The sequence below is a fragment of the Musa acuminata genome, chromosome BXJ3-2 (genome assembly GCF_036884655.1).
Source record: "Musa acuminata AAA Group cultivar baxijiao chromosome BXJ3-2, Cavendish_Baxijiao_AAA, whole genome shotgun sequence".
NCBI lineage: Eukaryota > Viridiplantae > Streptophyta > Magnoliopsida > Zingiberales > Musaceae > Musa > Musa acuminata.
In genome coordinates this window covers 24,721,483-24,737,873 of record NC_088350.1, presented here as the reverse complement: position 1 = coordinate 24,737,873, position 16,391 = coordinate 24,721,483, and the positions used below count along the sequence as shown (strand labels likewise).

Below are 16,391 nucleotides of genomic sequence, written 5' to 3'. Positions count from 1 at the left end.
AAATGTCGATGTCATCCATTCCTTAGAATCAAATTATACTCTAAATATTTTTTTAAAAAAATAAATATATTATTTATTAATGTGTTTTTATTATACTCATTTATGGCATCATATGGCAACCTCATGTTGCCTCCAAAACCCTAATTAAAGCCCTTTTCTCTGCCTTTTGCACATCGTTCACTGTACTCCTTTGTAGTTTTCGGGCTTGTCAATAGTATTTTTGTTTTTTTGTTTTTATACCACCGTGTAAGGATCGTGGAATGTCTACCCGAAAACTGAGGAGTGCAGTGAACGACGTGTAAGAGGTTTAGAAAAGGGCTTTAGAAAGGTTTTGGAGCCAACAAGAGTCAGCCACATGGCAACACGAGTGATGCCCACGTAGCAACAATGGTTACTCACTTGGCCCACCGTCGAGAAGCATGCAACGAAACACCGCTTCTCGCCACGTGGCACAACACGCAACGAGGGTGCGATGACGGTAACGTGTGAGCAAAAAGTCGTAAGGGTAGAATGGTATTTTCAGTATTTTTCAATTAATATCTTTAACAATCCCTCACAAACACACAAAACGAACCTTATATATATATATATATATATATATATAGCGAGAGAAAGAGAGAGAGAGAGAGAGGGAAACTCGATCTCGAAGATTGGCACTCTTACCAGCGAATCATGTGCGGGAACAAGTCCTGTGTCAGGCCATGCTCTGACGTGATCTGGCCAGCATAATACCAACAAAGCCGTCCCTGGCAAGTCAACCCATGTTTGACCTCCAAAGTCCACCTATGGTCTCTGTCTACCTCCGAGCCGTCACCCTGACAAGATGTTGCGGAAACAATGGCTGTTCTGGTGGCCGGACAACGACTGCTCCATGACCAACGCAAACCCATGCTTGCGTGCATGGATGCTTCTTTGTTGTATAATGTAACTTGGTTTTCGTACATATGCCAACAACATCTGTAGAATACTAACAATTACTACAATTTCTTCCTATGTATCTGATCTCTTTTCTCGCTCTTCATCTTGCCATGAATCTAATTATCATACTGTGTTGGCGTCGATGAAGCTTAGGATCTGTTGGACCGAGTTTGCGATGTCCTCCGCAATGCATCTGGTCTCGCTTGCAGTCTGTCATGGGAGATGTGAGCTCGAGTGGAAGAGGAGGAAGAGAGAAGAACCGATCGTGTTTACCTTGGCGTTGAAGGAGTAGAAGACGGTTTGCTCGGTGGTGCTGATGTTGGTGTGGAGAATGGCGAACTGTAGATCCTCGAGAGCGGCGATGGTCGTGATGAGCTGCCCTGGCCGGCGACGAGAGAGGATCTTGATCATGGCGTCGAAGCCCAGAAGCCTGACCTCGACGTCGGCGAGGCAGGACTTGTTCTCCGCCGTCTCCTCGCGGAGGCCGCCGCCTGGGTCGATGTCGAGGAGCTTGACTTGGTCGGCGTCGGGGACGGGGAGGGGTGGATAGAATGGCTGCTGGTTGGGCAGCGGAGGGGCGTCCGTCGCCGATCTTGGAGCTTCACCACCGCCGAAGAGCCTTCGTCTCTTTTGGGACTCCAAGCATTGCAGGAGTTGCTCCAACTCCCTCACGAACACGATGGCTCCTCCGGCAATGAGAGACGTGAGCACGCGGAGATGCTCGTTCATCTGCCTGCTCCGGTTGCGTTCCACCGCCATGGCTCTCCGCCTCCCCGATATTAAGGTTTTGAGGGTCAGAGATCTTCCTATCTCTCCATCAAATGTAAATTGATATGATTCATTAGTATCGGTTGTTGGAATTCTGAAAAAGTGGTAAATGGTTCGTCATTTTAAAGATAGTAAAAACATCTAAGAATTCTGAACCTACAGATATATGCCATCTCTTTAGGTGATTTATCAGAAGATTTAGATATATCATGAGGATACCTAAAGTTATAAAGCAGGTTTCTAGTTATTCATCCCACCTAGCAATGTTTGTCCTATTAAACCCTTCAAGAGTTAAAAAGAGTTGCAAAATAGGACCCAAAAACCTTGTTGTTGTCATTCTTCATTAGCAAAGCTGAAAAATAAGTTGTCTATAATTTTTATTTCAAATTTTAAAATATTTATTATGTAATTCGTTCAGCCCAACAAGATGGCACAATTTAACATTATATATATATATATATATGTATATATATGTATATATATATACATATATATACATATGTATATATATGTACATATATATACATATATATATATGTATATATATATATATATATATACGTATATACATATATATATATATATATATATATGTATATGTATATATATATATATATATGTATATATATATATATATATATATATATATATATATATATTTATGTATATATATATATATATGTATATATATATATACTCAATTTAAGAACAAATAAATCATATTCAAATTATAAAAAATATATAATGATGATTTTATTTTTATATACTAGCATATTTTAAAAAAACTTATAGTTTGAGAAATTCTCAAAGAGTGTCCCTTCTTTCGTAAACATATTATTTTGCTCACTCTTTATTGACACCTTTGTTCCTTCCGATTGTATTCGCCTCCTCCTATGCATGAAAACCTCTTCACCCTTCACTTGTTGCTCTTGTCCCCTCTTCACTTTCTCTATCGTCTATGCACTTTGCTCCTGTTTTCACCTGTAACTTCGTTTGATGAGGATGACAAGTATAACGAACAAAATGAAATGGGAGATGCTACATGTGAAGGCCACAAGGAGGAGATGAGAGTAATGGGTCGAGGGTGAAAGGGTCATGTACTGAGTTGACCAGGGACAAAATCATATTTTATAAAGGAAGATGCGAGCTTTGGAAATTTTTGAAAATGAAAATGCACTACGAAGATTTCTCAAAAGTAGAGATTTTTTTAGAATTATATTTTTATTTAAGAGGTTATTATTTATAACCTTCGCTTTACTATTTATAATCTTATTTTAAAATATTATAATATCTTAAAACTATCCTTTCGTTAATGAATATAAACGAATAGTTTTAAGAATTACGAGTGAAATCAAAGCGCGAGCTAGGGGGTGGCGATCGATGACAGTAACCTACGATTACATAAGATGTGAAGAAAGGAAAAAAAATTAAAAATTAGGTGAGGCGGGAGGGTTGTAAATAGAAAATTAATATTTTATTATTTTTTATGAAATTATAAACAGTTAGAGATCGTCCATAGTTATATATATATATATATATATATATATATATATATATATATATATATATATATATATATATATATATATATATATATATATATATATATATATATATATATATATATATATATATATACTAAGCTCTTTGATATATTATTGGCTATGGAAACCGGTCCTACTCCCGCTGAAATGTCGATGTCATCCATTCCTTAGAATCAACTTGTGAAGTTGCTTCCACCCAATCTCTTCCTCGATGTGATGATCCAAGAACTCGAGCAAAATGGCGATCACACGCTCCACAATCACCATGACTCCCTCCGGACTCTTTCTCCTCTTCCTCTTCGCCACCACTGCATCGCCCGCGCCAATCGCCCTCCCCCTTTCGACGAGCTCGAGATGGGTCGTCGACGGTGAGGGACGGCGGGTGAAGCTGGCGTGCGTGAACTGGGCGGCCCACCTCGAGCCGGCAGTGGCCGAGGGGCTGAGCAAGCAGCCCCTGGACGCCATCTCCAAGAGCGTGGCCGCTATGGGGTTCAACTGTGTCAGGCTCACCTGGCCTCTCTACCTGCTCACCGACTCCTCGTTCGGGTCGGTCACCGTCCGGCAGTCGCTGGAGCGGCTCGGCCTCGCGGAGTCGGCCGCCGGCGTCCGCGTCAACAACCCCGGCCTGCTTGACCTCACCCTTGTCCAGGCCTTCCAGGTCAGCCAAACTTATCTTTGGTTAGATTCATGCGCTTCCCTCAATAATTGAGCCACCTGTTGCGTGTTTGATGCTGGTTTTCCCCAAGATTAGTTTTGATAGGTTAGCATTAATGCTAGATTTATATTTCTTTCAAGAAAGTATCCTTCTTTATTCCCATAAGCTCTCGAAACAAGGGAGCTCAGAATTCTTTTCAAGGTTAGATGGGAAATGTCTGCTCCAAGTAGAAGGTATGCTTCTGGCCCTGCCATAATTACTCCTGTCTCTCTCTTAATTTAGAAAACTTTGGACTTGAAGCGGAAATAGGCATACAAAATGTTTCTAATCACTGTTTGATCTTTGATAGGATTAATGCAAGTTACTAAACACAGTTCAGAGAAATCCTGACAGTTTGATCTTTTTCTCTCTTGATTTGGAGGAAAAAAATATTTAAGAAACCTGTAACTTAGTTTCATGAATAACATTTTTTCCTCTTTGGTTAGCCCCATTTCATCTCGGTAGCTGGGAAGATCTGAATTTAAGCACCATTTCCATTTCCTGAATGGCTATTAATCCTATTATTCTTCCGGTAATGTAATTAGAAATTGCTACATATCAACTGGTATCTTTGCGTGTAATTAGTGGTTGATAATGGGAACCTCTGAACAATGCAGTCACATCTTGTAAAATATTGGGAGTTTTGTGATGGTATCAGCTTGAAACTGTAGTCAATCTTTTGCTACCAAAAAAAGGATTCTGAACTTTCAGATCCTTACACCAAGATGAGGATTTTTTGGCTGTTTCAAAAACTGAACAATCCATTTAGGGTACTATTGGAACTTCCAAATTTTCAGTGAGAGCTTTACTCAATTAGATTTGGCAGGTTTGGCAACTTAAACACTTTTATGTGCACAAATTAGGGCCTATATAGTTACGGCTCATGTAAACTACCTTATGTTTCCTAGTCTCCTTACAGTTCAACACCTAAATCTTGTGCTTACATTATAGCTGTTTATGTTACAGAACTCTGTGCTTTAATCATGCTCTAAAGACATGCACACCATGCTGTACATTTTACAAAAGTTGTTCCCTCAAAATAATTTTTAGAGTGTTTTCCTCCACATTAAATTTAATTTAATTTTTTTTAAATGCAACAGGCTGTTGTCTCGAATCTAGCCAGCAACAGCCTCATGGTGATACTGGACAATCAGATAAGTAAGCCAGGCTGGTGTTGCAGCAAGTATGATGATAATGGCTTCTTTGGGGACAAGTATTTTGACCCTGATGAATGGTTGAGAGGTCTGGAAATGATGGCAACAATGTTCAACAGCTCAACAAGTGTGGTTGGCATGAGCTTGAGGAATGAGCTCAGAGGGCCAAAGCAAAACATTAGCCTCTGGTACAGGTAAAGAATTCTAATAAGTCTATTCTTTGGAAAAATCATAATGTTTAAGAAATAACCTTTTTCTTCTTCCTTATTAAAACTTAGGTACATGCAAAGAGGTGCAGAGATCGTACATTCAGCAAACCCGGACATTCTTGTCATACTATCAGGTCTAGATTATGACAAAGACCTCAGCTTCCTGTCTGAAAAACAAGTGAATTTAAGTTTCACCAAGAAGCTTGTTTTTGAGTACCATTGGTATGGATTCTCAGATGGTGGTGACTGGGGGAGTCAAAATCCTAATGAAGTTTGTGCAATGGTGATTGGTAACATCACTAGAAAAGGAGGGTTCTTATTAGAGCAAGGGTGGCCCTTGTTCCTATCTGAGTTTGGGATTGATCAAAGAGGAGTAAATGAGGCTGACAACCATTTCCTCAGCTGCTTTCTGAGTTTTGCGGCTGAAAAGGATATAGATTGGGCTCTTTGGGCATTGCAAGGAAGTTATTATATCAGAGAAGGGCAATTAGGACTAGATGAGACATATGGAGCTCTGAGTTGGGACTGGTGCAAGGCTAGGAATTCCAGCTTTATTCAGAGACTTTCTGCGATACAATCTCCCTTTCAAGGTAAACACTTACCTGGTCCATGAATCACTTTAAACAGTAAAGACTGAATTAATAGTGGGTTATGATTGTGAACATCTTTGCAAAATGCTGCTACTTTAGAGCAGTGCTGATTGTATTAACAGCAACAACTTCTTTCCTTTATGATGCAGGTCCTGGTCTTTCTAAAAGTTCACCATATAACATGATTTTCCATCCATCAACTGGACTTTGCATTGTGACAAATTCTCAACTCAAGCAGCTTCAGTTGGGCCAATGTGCAGAATCAACTGCCTGGCGCTACACCAGACAGAAAAAACTAATGCTAAAAGGCACCAAATATTGCTTGCAACCTGAAGGTGTGAGCAAACCAGCAAAGCTGGGATTCGGTTGCAAGGTCTCCAGTGCAAAATGGCATCTGATATCCAGCTCCAAGATGCATGTTTCATCCAATCTCACCAACAATGGCAACAATGTGTGCTTGGACATTGATGACAATGGTACTATCATGACAAATCAATGCAAGTGCCTAAGCCTAGATGGAACTTGCAATCCTGGTAGCCAGTGGTTCAAGATCATCAGAAGCAGTAGGGAAGTAAATGACCAAATCTTGAAGCGCTGTCGATCTCAATTTGCGCAGGTGGAACAATTATATCCTGATGATTGGAGAAAACATAGGAATTCCCTTGCATGACTAATATGTATGGAGCAATAAATATATATGCTTATACTATCTCTTCGTTGGTCACCATCATTATCTTTTTTTGGTATCCTGGTAATATTGTTCCCTAGCATGACAAATATGTTTGGAGCAATAAATTTATGCTTTTACTATTGTTCTATGTTCACCATCAGCATCTTTTTTCTTAGTTTTAGTTTGTACATGACACCAACTTTCTGAATTGATTACATAACAATACCAGTACCAAACACTGCAATACTGAAGTAAATTAGTCAAACAATTTTATCCTCTGTATCAAGTTAATTCATATTTAACTGAACGAAACAAATAGTATAATCATCACAAAACCTCACTGGATACATGCCTATTTCTGTTAGGATTTAATGTGCTACTGTATTTTATTTCTATACAGAAACTAACAGCAGTTTAAGGTAATGATGCAGGTTCAGACTTTCTAAGAGTACCATCACACACAGGTAGAGACTTTTTAAGAATACAGAGCCCTCTTTCCTCATTTGAGTTCAGTGCCCTGCAAGGAGCTTGGAGAACAGCACCTGAAAACTCTGAAGATGGCTTGCCAGGTCATATAATTATAGCTACACTTCCTAAATTTAGGATTAAAACTGTTATAAATGACTGACTGGCTACTTTTATGGTGGGTTATAGATTACACTTTTTCTTTCACAAGCTTTGTGCATAGTGGCAACCAAGAACTTAAGATGGTTGTTGTGATTGTGATTGATCATTTGGCAGGTTACTTCATATCCTACTATAGTATCAGTTTCACAATCAAAGGTAAGTTTTGATATGGCCCAGTTTCTTGATATCATTTAGATGAGAAGACAGAAATTGATGTGAACTCACAGTTTTGATATGACTAGTTTTTATGAATACCAACTCTCAGAAAAACTTGGTGAATTTTGTTTTGCTAGTGTAAATGAGATCGATTGCTTTGAGTATTTTAAGCATATAGTTGAGTAATTTTAGGTCACAAGAGATTGTTCATGTAAAAAATTAATAATACTTGAAGATAAAATTAATTATAAACTATTCTTTGTAATTAGTTATCTTTAACATCTTAATTTTTATATTTTTAAAAATTATATTAGGATCCTTATACTTATCAAAATAAAATATTTAGATTCTTATATAGAATTAAAAAGATAATATTATAGAATTAAAAAAATTAAAAATTATTGTAATAATAAGGTTATCTATTTTATTTTTATGGATATAGAGATCTTAATGTAATTTTTAAAAATATAAGATTCGAGATACTAAATATAGTTAATTACATGAGATAATATGTAACTAATCTAGTATAAATATGTGTAGCTCTACTAATTGATCATATTGGTATTGAATTATATACTGATATATTAATATCCTTCTTAGTGATTGGTGGAATTTATATTTGATTCCTTATTTTCAGCAAAAAGAAAATATCAGGAATTTTCACCTCATATCAGATGGTGATAGTGTTTCTTTCTAAAATTTACGTGGATAAAGCTTCATGATCTGCATGCATGCAAACAACTGAGACTTCACAACAACATAACTGGCAATTTACTGCACGGCTTTGGCTGTTAGTGTTGGATCTGCGCCAGCATCGTCCTCACCTCCTTGCTGTCTGGCCGCACCTTGGGGTCGTCCATGGTGCAGAAGATGGCGATCCGTAGCACCAGCAGCATCTGCTCCTCGTACCCGTTCCCCAGCAGTTTGGGATCCACGGCGACCGACACCGGGTTCCCCGTGTTCATCACGTTCCTCAGCCACCGCACCAGGCTGATCTCATCGGTGTCCTGGAAGAAGTTGTCGGACGGCATTCTCCCCACCACCAGCACTGCCAGGATCACCCCGAAGCTGTATATGTCGCACTTGGCCGTGAACCGCAGCGTCTGCCCGTACTCCGGCGAGATGTAGCCCAGCGTCCCTGCCACCTTGGAGGCGGTGATGTGGGTGTTGGCGTCCGGCATCTCCTTGGCCAGCCCGAAGTCCGCGATCCGCGCCTCCATGTCGTCGTCCAGCAGTATGTTGGCCGGCTTGAGATCGCGGTGGATGATCTGGGGCTTGTGGTGGACGTGGAGGTATTCGAGGCCGGCAGCGACGCCGAGCGCCACCCGGTACCTCGTCAGCCAGTCGAGCTCCCGCTCGCCGTCGCGCACCTGGCGGAGCACCCCCTCGAGGCTGCCGTTCTTCATGTACTCGTAGATGAGGTAGTGGCAGTCGGGGCGGATCATGTGGGCGAGCAACGGCAGCAGGTTGCGGTGGCGGATGTGGCCCACGGTCTGGATTTCCGATCGGATCTGGCGCATCCACTTGTCCAGCTGCCGGCTCTCCTCGTCGGAGGTCGGCTCGCCGCCGTTGGGATTGTGCTTTATGATCTTCTTGATGGCGATGACCGTGCCCGGCTGGTCCGGCTTTTTGGGGTCAGCGGGGAGCTGGGCCTTGTAGACCTCGCCGCACCCGCCCCGGCCGATGATCTCCAGGGCGGCGAGCCCGTCGTCTTTTTCCAGGAAGGCCAGATCCTCGGCGCTCCTGATGTGCTTGGAGCTGAAGATGGAAGGGCCGCCAGGGTTCTTGTACCTCCCGCGGATGTAGTTCAACAACAGCCGGAAGAGCAGGGAGAGGACGGCCCCGGAGAGGATGCCCGTGATCGAGCCCGTGATGAACCCCACGATCCAGTTCCTCACGAGGCGCTTGCGACTGTGGTGGCGGTGGTGTCCCGACGAGGAAGAGTTTTTCGACGATGAGGATGGAGCGAGAGCTGGTGTGCTGGTGGTTGAATTCTTGGCATGGGTGGAGTTGTTATTCCCTGGGGTGGTGGTCTCGGCTAAAACATATCGCTTCGGGATAAGACTCCGGCGGAGAGCGAGACGAGAAGCCGGACGAGAAGGGAGGTCGCCATGGAAGAGGCCGACGTTGCCGGAGAGGTCGAGGAAGCGAAGCTTCTTGGAGGCAGAGAGGGACAGGGGAACGCGGCCAGAGAAGAGGTTGTTGGACAGGGAGAGGCGCTCGAGGTTAGGGAGGAGAGCGAGGAAGGAGAGGTCGCCGGAGAGGCGGTTGTCGGAAAGGTCGAGGACACGGAGGTCGGGGAGTGCGGAGATCTCGCGGGGGACGTAACCGGAGATGCGGTTGCGGCGGAGGTCGAGGACGCGGAGGGCGCGGCACAGGGCGAGCTCGCGGGGGAGGGAGCCAGCGAGGCCGTTGTCGGGAAGATCAAGCTGGCGGAGGGAGGGAAGGTTACCGACTGCGGCGGAGAGGGAGCCAGTGAGGCGGTGGGAGGGGAGCGAGACGCGGACGGCGGCGCCGCCGGCCTCGCACGTGACGCCAGGGTGGCGACAAGGGTGGTCGAGCCCCCGGGTGGTTAGGCCGAGGTCAGAGAGCACTCGGAGGAGGGGGCCTGAGCCGTCGGAGGAACTGACGGCGGAGATGGAGGCGAGGAGGAGGAGGAGGAGGAGGAAGAATGGTCGAATTGGGACGGACGCTCCCGCCATGGCGCTGGCTCGATGAGCCGTGTGCGAGAGCGAAGTGGTGGAATAAATGGGACAGGTGATGTGGAAACTAGGGGTGGTGGGGCCGGTGCTGAACGGTGGCGGCCGCTGGTCCTCAGAAATCGGACGGATGAGATCAGAAGCAAGACTTCTACGCGAGTACAGGAAGTCAACATTTGACCCAGAACGCGAAGTCTTTTGTGGTCAAAGGAAGCCACGTCGAAGTTACTTGCCTTCTTCGCCCCGCCCATCTCTTAAAGCAATAGACGTGGGCCCTCCTCCTCCTGTGGCTCCGCCGCCGACGCCTCAACCAGCAGGCGCGCGTACACTTTGTGGGTCACGTTTTGTATCGGCACTGTTTGACTGGTCTACGGCGACCTTCCGAGTTCCATCGGACGGCCGCGGAACGGTGGTTGAAGTCACCGTCAACGGTGTGCCAGTAGGAGTCACCATGATCTTGTGCGTTCCCACTTAAGTTCCTGACTCTACTTTCTTCTTGACCGTGAAATCTGACAATTCATACTCACATACTAATCGCAAATTGTTTTAAGCTTAAATTAAATCATATGTCCATTAATATAACGATCCAATCAAACGAGATAACCAACCTATTAACTTATTATCTTGTGGAACTTAAACTATTAGAGACAGTGGTCATCACTATGTCTGCTTGTGACGATTGATAATTAAGGAAACAAAAAGAGATATATTCGAAATGATCACCGCATGAGACTAAGTCCAAAGCAATAGATTAAGCTTGTTAATTTGATCCGATGAGACTTGTTGATTTCCAAGTCTACCTTCACGAAAAATCACACGTTTAGTGAGGAAAATGAAGTCAATACATTTTGAGATGGCAATTTTGACTCTGTGCGTGTGGAAAATGAAGTCAATATATATATATATATATATATATATATATATATATATATATATATATATATATTATATTATTGGTCTGGATTGAGGAGGCGGTCGAGTCTAATCAGATCCAACCCAGAATTTGGGCTCCGATGAGGGCTTGATTGGGCCGGTTCGGTTCGGCTCGGCTTTGTAAGTCAAACCCGTGTCGAGAAACCTTCGCCTCACCTCGGTCTCTTCTTTCCCACCTTTCTACGCATCAACTCGGAGCGAAGAACGCCCAGGAAGAAATCGAGGAAGCGACGCCCCAAAGCTCCGAGATTTTCTTTCGAAGCTTAGCCTTGGAGAGATGTAAGCAAACCGCAAGCCGTTCGGTATCTTTTTGTTTGTTAGAGTTCTGTTTTTTGTGAGTATTTTCCGATCTCCAGGAGACGGGATGAGGTCGGGAGGGCGGCGATCAAGCGCGCCATCAGAGCCCTCCGGAAGCGGCATTTGCTCGAGGAAGGCGCCCACGCTCCGGCTATTAAGGCCCTCTCCAGACCCCTTGTAGCCCAGGTACCTTTGGTTGTTTGTTAGTTGATAACCCTTGTTAATTTTGGTTCTTCATATAGATTTGAACGATGAGATCATAACTAGTATTAATTATAGAGGCATGTGAACTCCGTGGAATCGAAGTATACATGCACAAAGGGTGTTTGATTTTTGTCCTAAAAAGGGCAAATTTTGAAACCAAAAAGTGATTAGACTCTTGATTTTGACATAGTGCAAAATCGCATTAGACTCTTGCTTATGTATTGTTTAGTTTCTAGGCTATAGGTAGCTGATGCTTAGTTAATGTGATGCTTCCCACGTTGACCTACTTAAAGTTCAAAAGATTTAGATGTGGCTACAATAGTTTCGCATGGCACATCTCTTGCTATTGCAGCTCCATCGGCTGCTTGTTCATTGAAGGCGTTTGTCTTAACTACCTCACATGCTTCCTCATCTCTTTTTCATCTTCTGGAAAAACTCTTGTCATCTTGTCTCACTGCATTAACCTCTCCATCCATCATAAATCATATCTCTAATGCAATCCTTATGGAGATTGACCTCCACCAACCTCAACCTTTCAGAGAATGAGCTTAGAATAGGCATCTCAATCTCAGTTATGTCTGTCAAGGGGCTTATATCAATATTCACATCTTTCATAACTAGTTGGTTGGAATTGGAGAGAGTCAGGAAGAGGAGTGGGAAGGATGGAGGATGAGGTTAGGAAGTGCACTGCTGGCAGGGCTTTTTGGTTAGAGATTGGGGCATAATATTTATACAAGTCAGTAGTGTCCCAACTGGATGTTATGGTCAGTTTGCATTAACATCTCAACATACATTGGGAAATAAGATTATAACTAATAAGATTATTAGTTATACATTGGGCATAATATTTATACAAGTCAGTAGTGTCCCAACTGGATGTTATGGTCAGTTTGGGTTAACATCTCAACATACATTGGGAAATAAGATTATAACTGATAAGATTATTAGTTATACATTGGGCATAATATTTATACAAGTCAGTCGTGTCCCAACTGGATGTTATGGTCAGTTTGCATTAACATCTCAACATACATTGGGAAATAATATTATAACTAATAAGATTATTAGTTATACATTGGGCATAATATTTATACAAGTCAGTAGTGTCCCAACTGGATGTTATGTTCAGTTTGCGTTAACATCTCAACATACATTGGGAAATAATATTATAACTAATAAGATTATTAGTTATACATTGGGCATAATATTTATACAAGTCAGTAGTTTCCCAACTGGATGTTATGGTCAGTTTGCGTTAACATCTCAACATACATCGGGAAATAAGATTATAACTAATAAGATTATTAGTTATACATTGGGCATAATATTTATACAAGTCAGTAGTGTCCCAACTGGATGTTATGTTCAGTTTGCGTTAACATCTCAACATACATTGGGAAATAATATTATAACTAATAAGATTATTAGTTATACATTGGGCATAATATTTATACAAGTCAGTAGTTTCCCAACTGGATGTTATGGTCAGTTTGCGTTAACATCTCAACATACATCGGGAAATAAGATTATAACTAATAAGATTATTAGTTATACATTGGGCATAATATTTATACAAGTCAGTAGTGTCCCAACTGGATGTTATGGTCAGTTTGGGTTAACATCTCAACATACATTGGGAAATAAGATTATAACTGATAAGATTATTAGTTATACATTGGGCATAATATTTATACAAGTCAGTCGTGTCCCAACTGGATGTTATGGTCAGTTTGCGTTAACATCTCAACATACATTGGGAAATAATATTATAACTAATAAGATAATTAGTTATACATTGGGCATAATATTTATACAAGTCAGTAGTGTCCCAACTGGATGTTATGTTCAGTTTGCGTTAACATCTCAACATACATTGGGAAATAATATTATAACTAATAAGATTATTAGTTATACATTGGGCATAATATTTATACAAGTCAGTAGTTTCCCAACTGGATGTTATGGTCAGTTTGCGTTAACATCTCAACATACATCGGGAAATAAGATTATAACTAATAAGATTATTAGTTATACATTGGGCATAATATTTATACAAGTCAGTAGTGTCCCAACTGGATGTTATGGTCAGTTTGCGTTAACATCTCAACATACGTTGGGAAATAATATTATAACTAATAAGATTATTAGTTATACATTGGGCATAATATTTATACAAGTCAGTAGTGTCCCAACTGGATGTTATGGTCAGTTTGCGTTAGCATCTCAATATACATTGGGAAATAAGATTATAACTAATAAGATTATTCAATAGTCCTGAGATAATCTTTACCAGCATTAGCCATGAATTATTGATCTGGTTTTGTACCCATTCTATTGTTCTTGATGAGGTCCTACCTAGCGTATTGAATTTAATCTTAAATGACACTTGTTCTTTTGCTATGTTACACTATGTTGGCTATTCAGTGGTCGATGACTTGAAGAAAAAAAAAATTTCTTTGATGGAAATCTTATTTTTCTTTCTTCATTGAGTATCTTGTATTGTGAAGCATTAACCTCTAGCAGGGATTAGAGTGGAAGGAAAAAGTTGAAAACCTTGAAGTGGAGTTGCAACACTGTTACAAAGCTCATGCACAGTTGTCTGAACAGCTTGTGGTGGAAGTTGCAGAGTGCAGAACATCTAAAGCTCTTGTTCAAGAGAAAGAAGAATTTATCAGGAATTTGCAATATGACATCTCTCAAGCAAGGTTTCCTTTTATACATCTGGTATCTTACATGTTTAATTAAATGCCTCTTCATTGAGCAAAGTAAAATTAATGTTCACTTCATAAAACCAAAAACTTCAGGGAAGAAAACCTACAACTTAAGCAGGATCTCTATGAAAAGACACAAGCCTTGGATTTGTTAACGAGTGAAAGCCAGTCACTTAAACTGCAACATGAGGAGATTAGATTGAAGTTGAAAAAAGCCGAAACTGAGAACAAGGATTTAATTGATCGTTGGATGCTGGAGAAGATGAATACTGCAGAAAAGCTGAATGAGGTACTTTACATTCCTCTAGTGATAATTGCTTGCACTAGAGGAACTTTTTGTTCCTTTTGATTTGTCATTTGCATTACCAGCCTAATGAATGATTGTCTACTTCATATCGATAGGATTTGTTTTTCTCAGATATACCTTTCTCAAAATATTTAATTAAATACTATGCCTATGCGAGGCACAATATCTTGGTTTTGTGTTAATGTAGATTGTATATCAAATTTGTTATTAGTGTTTTTTTTGTATATATATGTTAATTGGGTTAATATCTTTTGTGTTAATATTTTAATATGTTTTTTTTTGTGTTAATATCTTAGTTGATCAACTTATTACAATAATAACAATTAACAAGCCATAATTTTCAACTATTTTGGTAGGTTATTTGGATTCATTTTCCTTCTACCATTAATCCTAATCAATTTACCTTGTATATGCATGACATCTGTAGGTATCCCTTGAACATTTGTACGCCATCTTAAACAGTTCTCCTGTAATTTTATCCTTTATCAGGGCTATGTACCTAATGATTCTTGAAGATTCTTTTTTATTCTATCTTTTTGCACATCTGCATAATTGCTTCAATTAATGACTACATTACCAACAAATCTTACACGGCCCTGAAAGTTATGGGAGGGTTGACTCTAGGAAATTGAGATTGTGAATGAAATCCTTCTGAGATGCAAGGAGAGGTTCTAGGCTGGGAGGTTGCATGTTGTTATCTTCAACCTTTAATTTCCTTTTTCATTGTTGCAGGCTAATTCACTGTATGACGAGCTGATGCAACAGTTAAAGGTATCCAGCTCTGAACATATTGCAAGGCAACAAGTTGATGGGGTGGTTCGCCAAATGGAACCAGGATATGCAGACCATGTGGAATCAGCAATTCCATCTTCTTGCAGGCATACTATTCATGCCCATGATGGTGGATGTGGATCCATTCTGTTCCAACACAACTCGGATATGTTGATTAGTGGCGGTCAGGACCGAACAGTCAAGGTTTGGGATACAAGATCTGGGACACTGAGTTCTACTCTTCATGGTTGCCTTGGGTCAGTACTTGATCTTGCAATTACCCATGACAACAGATCTATCATTGCCGCCAGCAGCTCCAACAACCTGTATGTATGGCAAACTAGTTCTGGTCGGGTACAGCACACTCTCACTGGCCACACCGACAAAGTATGCGCGGTCGACACGAGCAAAGTTTCCAGCCGCAATGTAGTGAGTGCTGCTTATGATCACACCATGAAGGTCTGGGATCCAGTGAAAGGCTACTGCACCAGTACCATCATCTTCCAGAGCAACTGCAATGCCCTTTCATACAGCATGGATGGACTGACCTTCTGCTCTGGTCATGTAGATGGGAACCTGCGAATATGGGACAGCAGAATGGGAAAAGCTGTAAGTGAAGTAGTTGCTCATTCGCAGGCAGTGACATCAATCTGTGTCTCGCGAAGTGGTAACTTGGTGCTGACAAGCGGCAGGGATAACTTTCATAACTTATTCGACTTGAGAACACTGGAAGTTTGTGGGACGTTCAAAGCCAATGGAAACCGAGTCGCATCTAATTGGAGCAGGTCTTGTATCAGTGCCGATGAGAACTTTGTCGCAGCTGGATCAGCTGATGGATTCATCTACATATGGTCGAGGGTAAAGGATAACATGCTAAGCGTTTTAGAAGGGCATTCTTCGCCGGTCCTCTCGTGCTCATGGAATGGGATGGGGAACACACTAGCTTCTGCTGATAAGAATGGAAATTTGTGTATATGGTGTTGATGGATTAATCTTGATAGGGAAATGTAAATGCTGTTCTACAATCTTTCAACTCCAAGTTGGTCTAAATCAGTTGTCGATCAGATTTGGATCTCGAATTTTTGTCTGATCTACATAGAAATCATCATCATCATAAAATAGTTGTCTGGGATAAGTGG

At 41.3% G+C, this 16,391-nt stretch overlaps 4 protein-coding genes across 6 annotated transcripts; 2 read left to right on the top strand and 2 right to left on the bottom strand.

The window, feature by feature from the left end:
* Nucleotides 1-1,041: 1,041 nt before the first annotated feature.
* Nucleotides 1,042-1,677, bottom strand: LOC135631541 (transcription factor FAMA-like). The gene is made up of 2 exons (XM_065139276.1): nucleotides 1,192-1,677; nucleotides 1,042-1,128 (listed from the first exon to the last, which is right to left on the bottom strand). Exons 1-2 carry the CDS (start codon nucleotides 1,675-1,677, stop codon nucleotides 1,042-1,044), a joined length of 573 nt encoding a protein of 190 aa, XP_064995348.1.
* A 1,706-nt stretch (nucleotides 1,678-3,383) lies between these two features.
* Nucleotides 3,384-7,343, top strand: LOC103973176 (glycosyl hydrolase 5 family protein). Of its 2 annotated transcripts, XM_009387688.3 has the most exons (5): nucleotides 3,385-3,888; nucleotides 5,025-5,272; nucleotides 5,357-5,877; nucleotides 6,027-6,493; nucleotides 6,979-7,343. In XM_009387688.3, the coding sequence occupies exons 1-5, from the start codon at nucleotides 3,469-3,471 to the stop codon at nucleotides 6,991-6,993; spliced, it is 1,671 nt and encodes a 556-aa protein (XP_009385963.2). In that variant the 5' UTR covers nucleotides 3,385-3,468; the 3' UTR covers nucleotides 6,994-7,343. The 2 variants fall into 2 exon arrangements, with proteins under 2 accessions (XP_009385956.2, XP_009385963.2); XM_009387681.3 differs by lacking the exon at nucleotides 6,979-7,343 and having other exon boundaries at nucleotides 3,384-3,888; nucleotides 6,027-6,701.
* Nucleotides 7,344-7,978: 635 nt separating this feature from the next.
* LOC135631417 (leucine-rich repeat receptor-like serine/threonine/tyrosine-protein kinase SOBIR1) lies at nucleotides 7,979-10,058 on the bottom strand. The gene has a single exon (XM_065139078.1). It carries the CDS (start codon nucleotides 10,030-10,032, stop codon nucleotides 8,122-8,124), a length of 1,911 nt encoding a protein of 636 aa, XP_064995150.1. The 5' UTR covers nucleotides 10,033-10,058; the 3' UTR covers nucleotides 7,979-8,121.
* A 1,055-nt stretch (nucleotides 10,059-11,113) lies between these two features.
* On the top strand, nucleotides 11,114-16,316 carry LOC135632112 (autophagy-related protein 16-like). Of its 2 annotated transcripts, XM_065140517.1 has the most exons (5): nucleotides 11,114-11,241; nucleotides 11,319-11,445; nucleotides 13,987-14,168; nucleotides 14,268-14,463; nucleotides 15,214-16,316. In XM_065140517.1, coding segments are annotated over exons 1-5 (1,530 nt in total). In that variant the 5' UTR covers nucleotides 11,114-11,239; the 3' UTR covers nucleotides 16,237-16,316. The 2 variants fall into 2 exon arrangements, with proteins under 2 accessions (XP_064996589.1, XP_064996590.1); XM_065140518.1 differs by lacking the exon at nucleotides 11,114-11,241 and having other exon boundaries at nucleotides 13,971-14,187.
* Nucleotides 16,317-16,391: the final 75 nt, after the last annotated feature.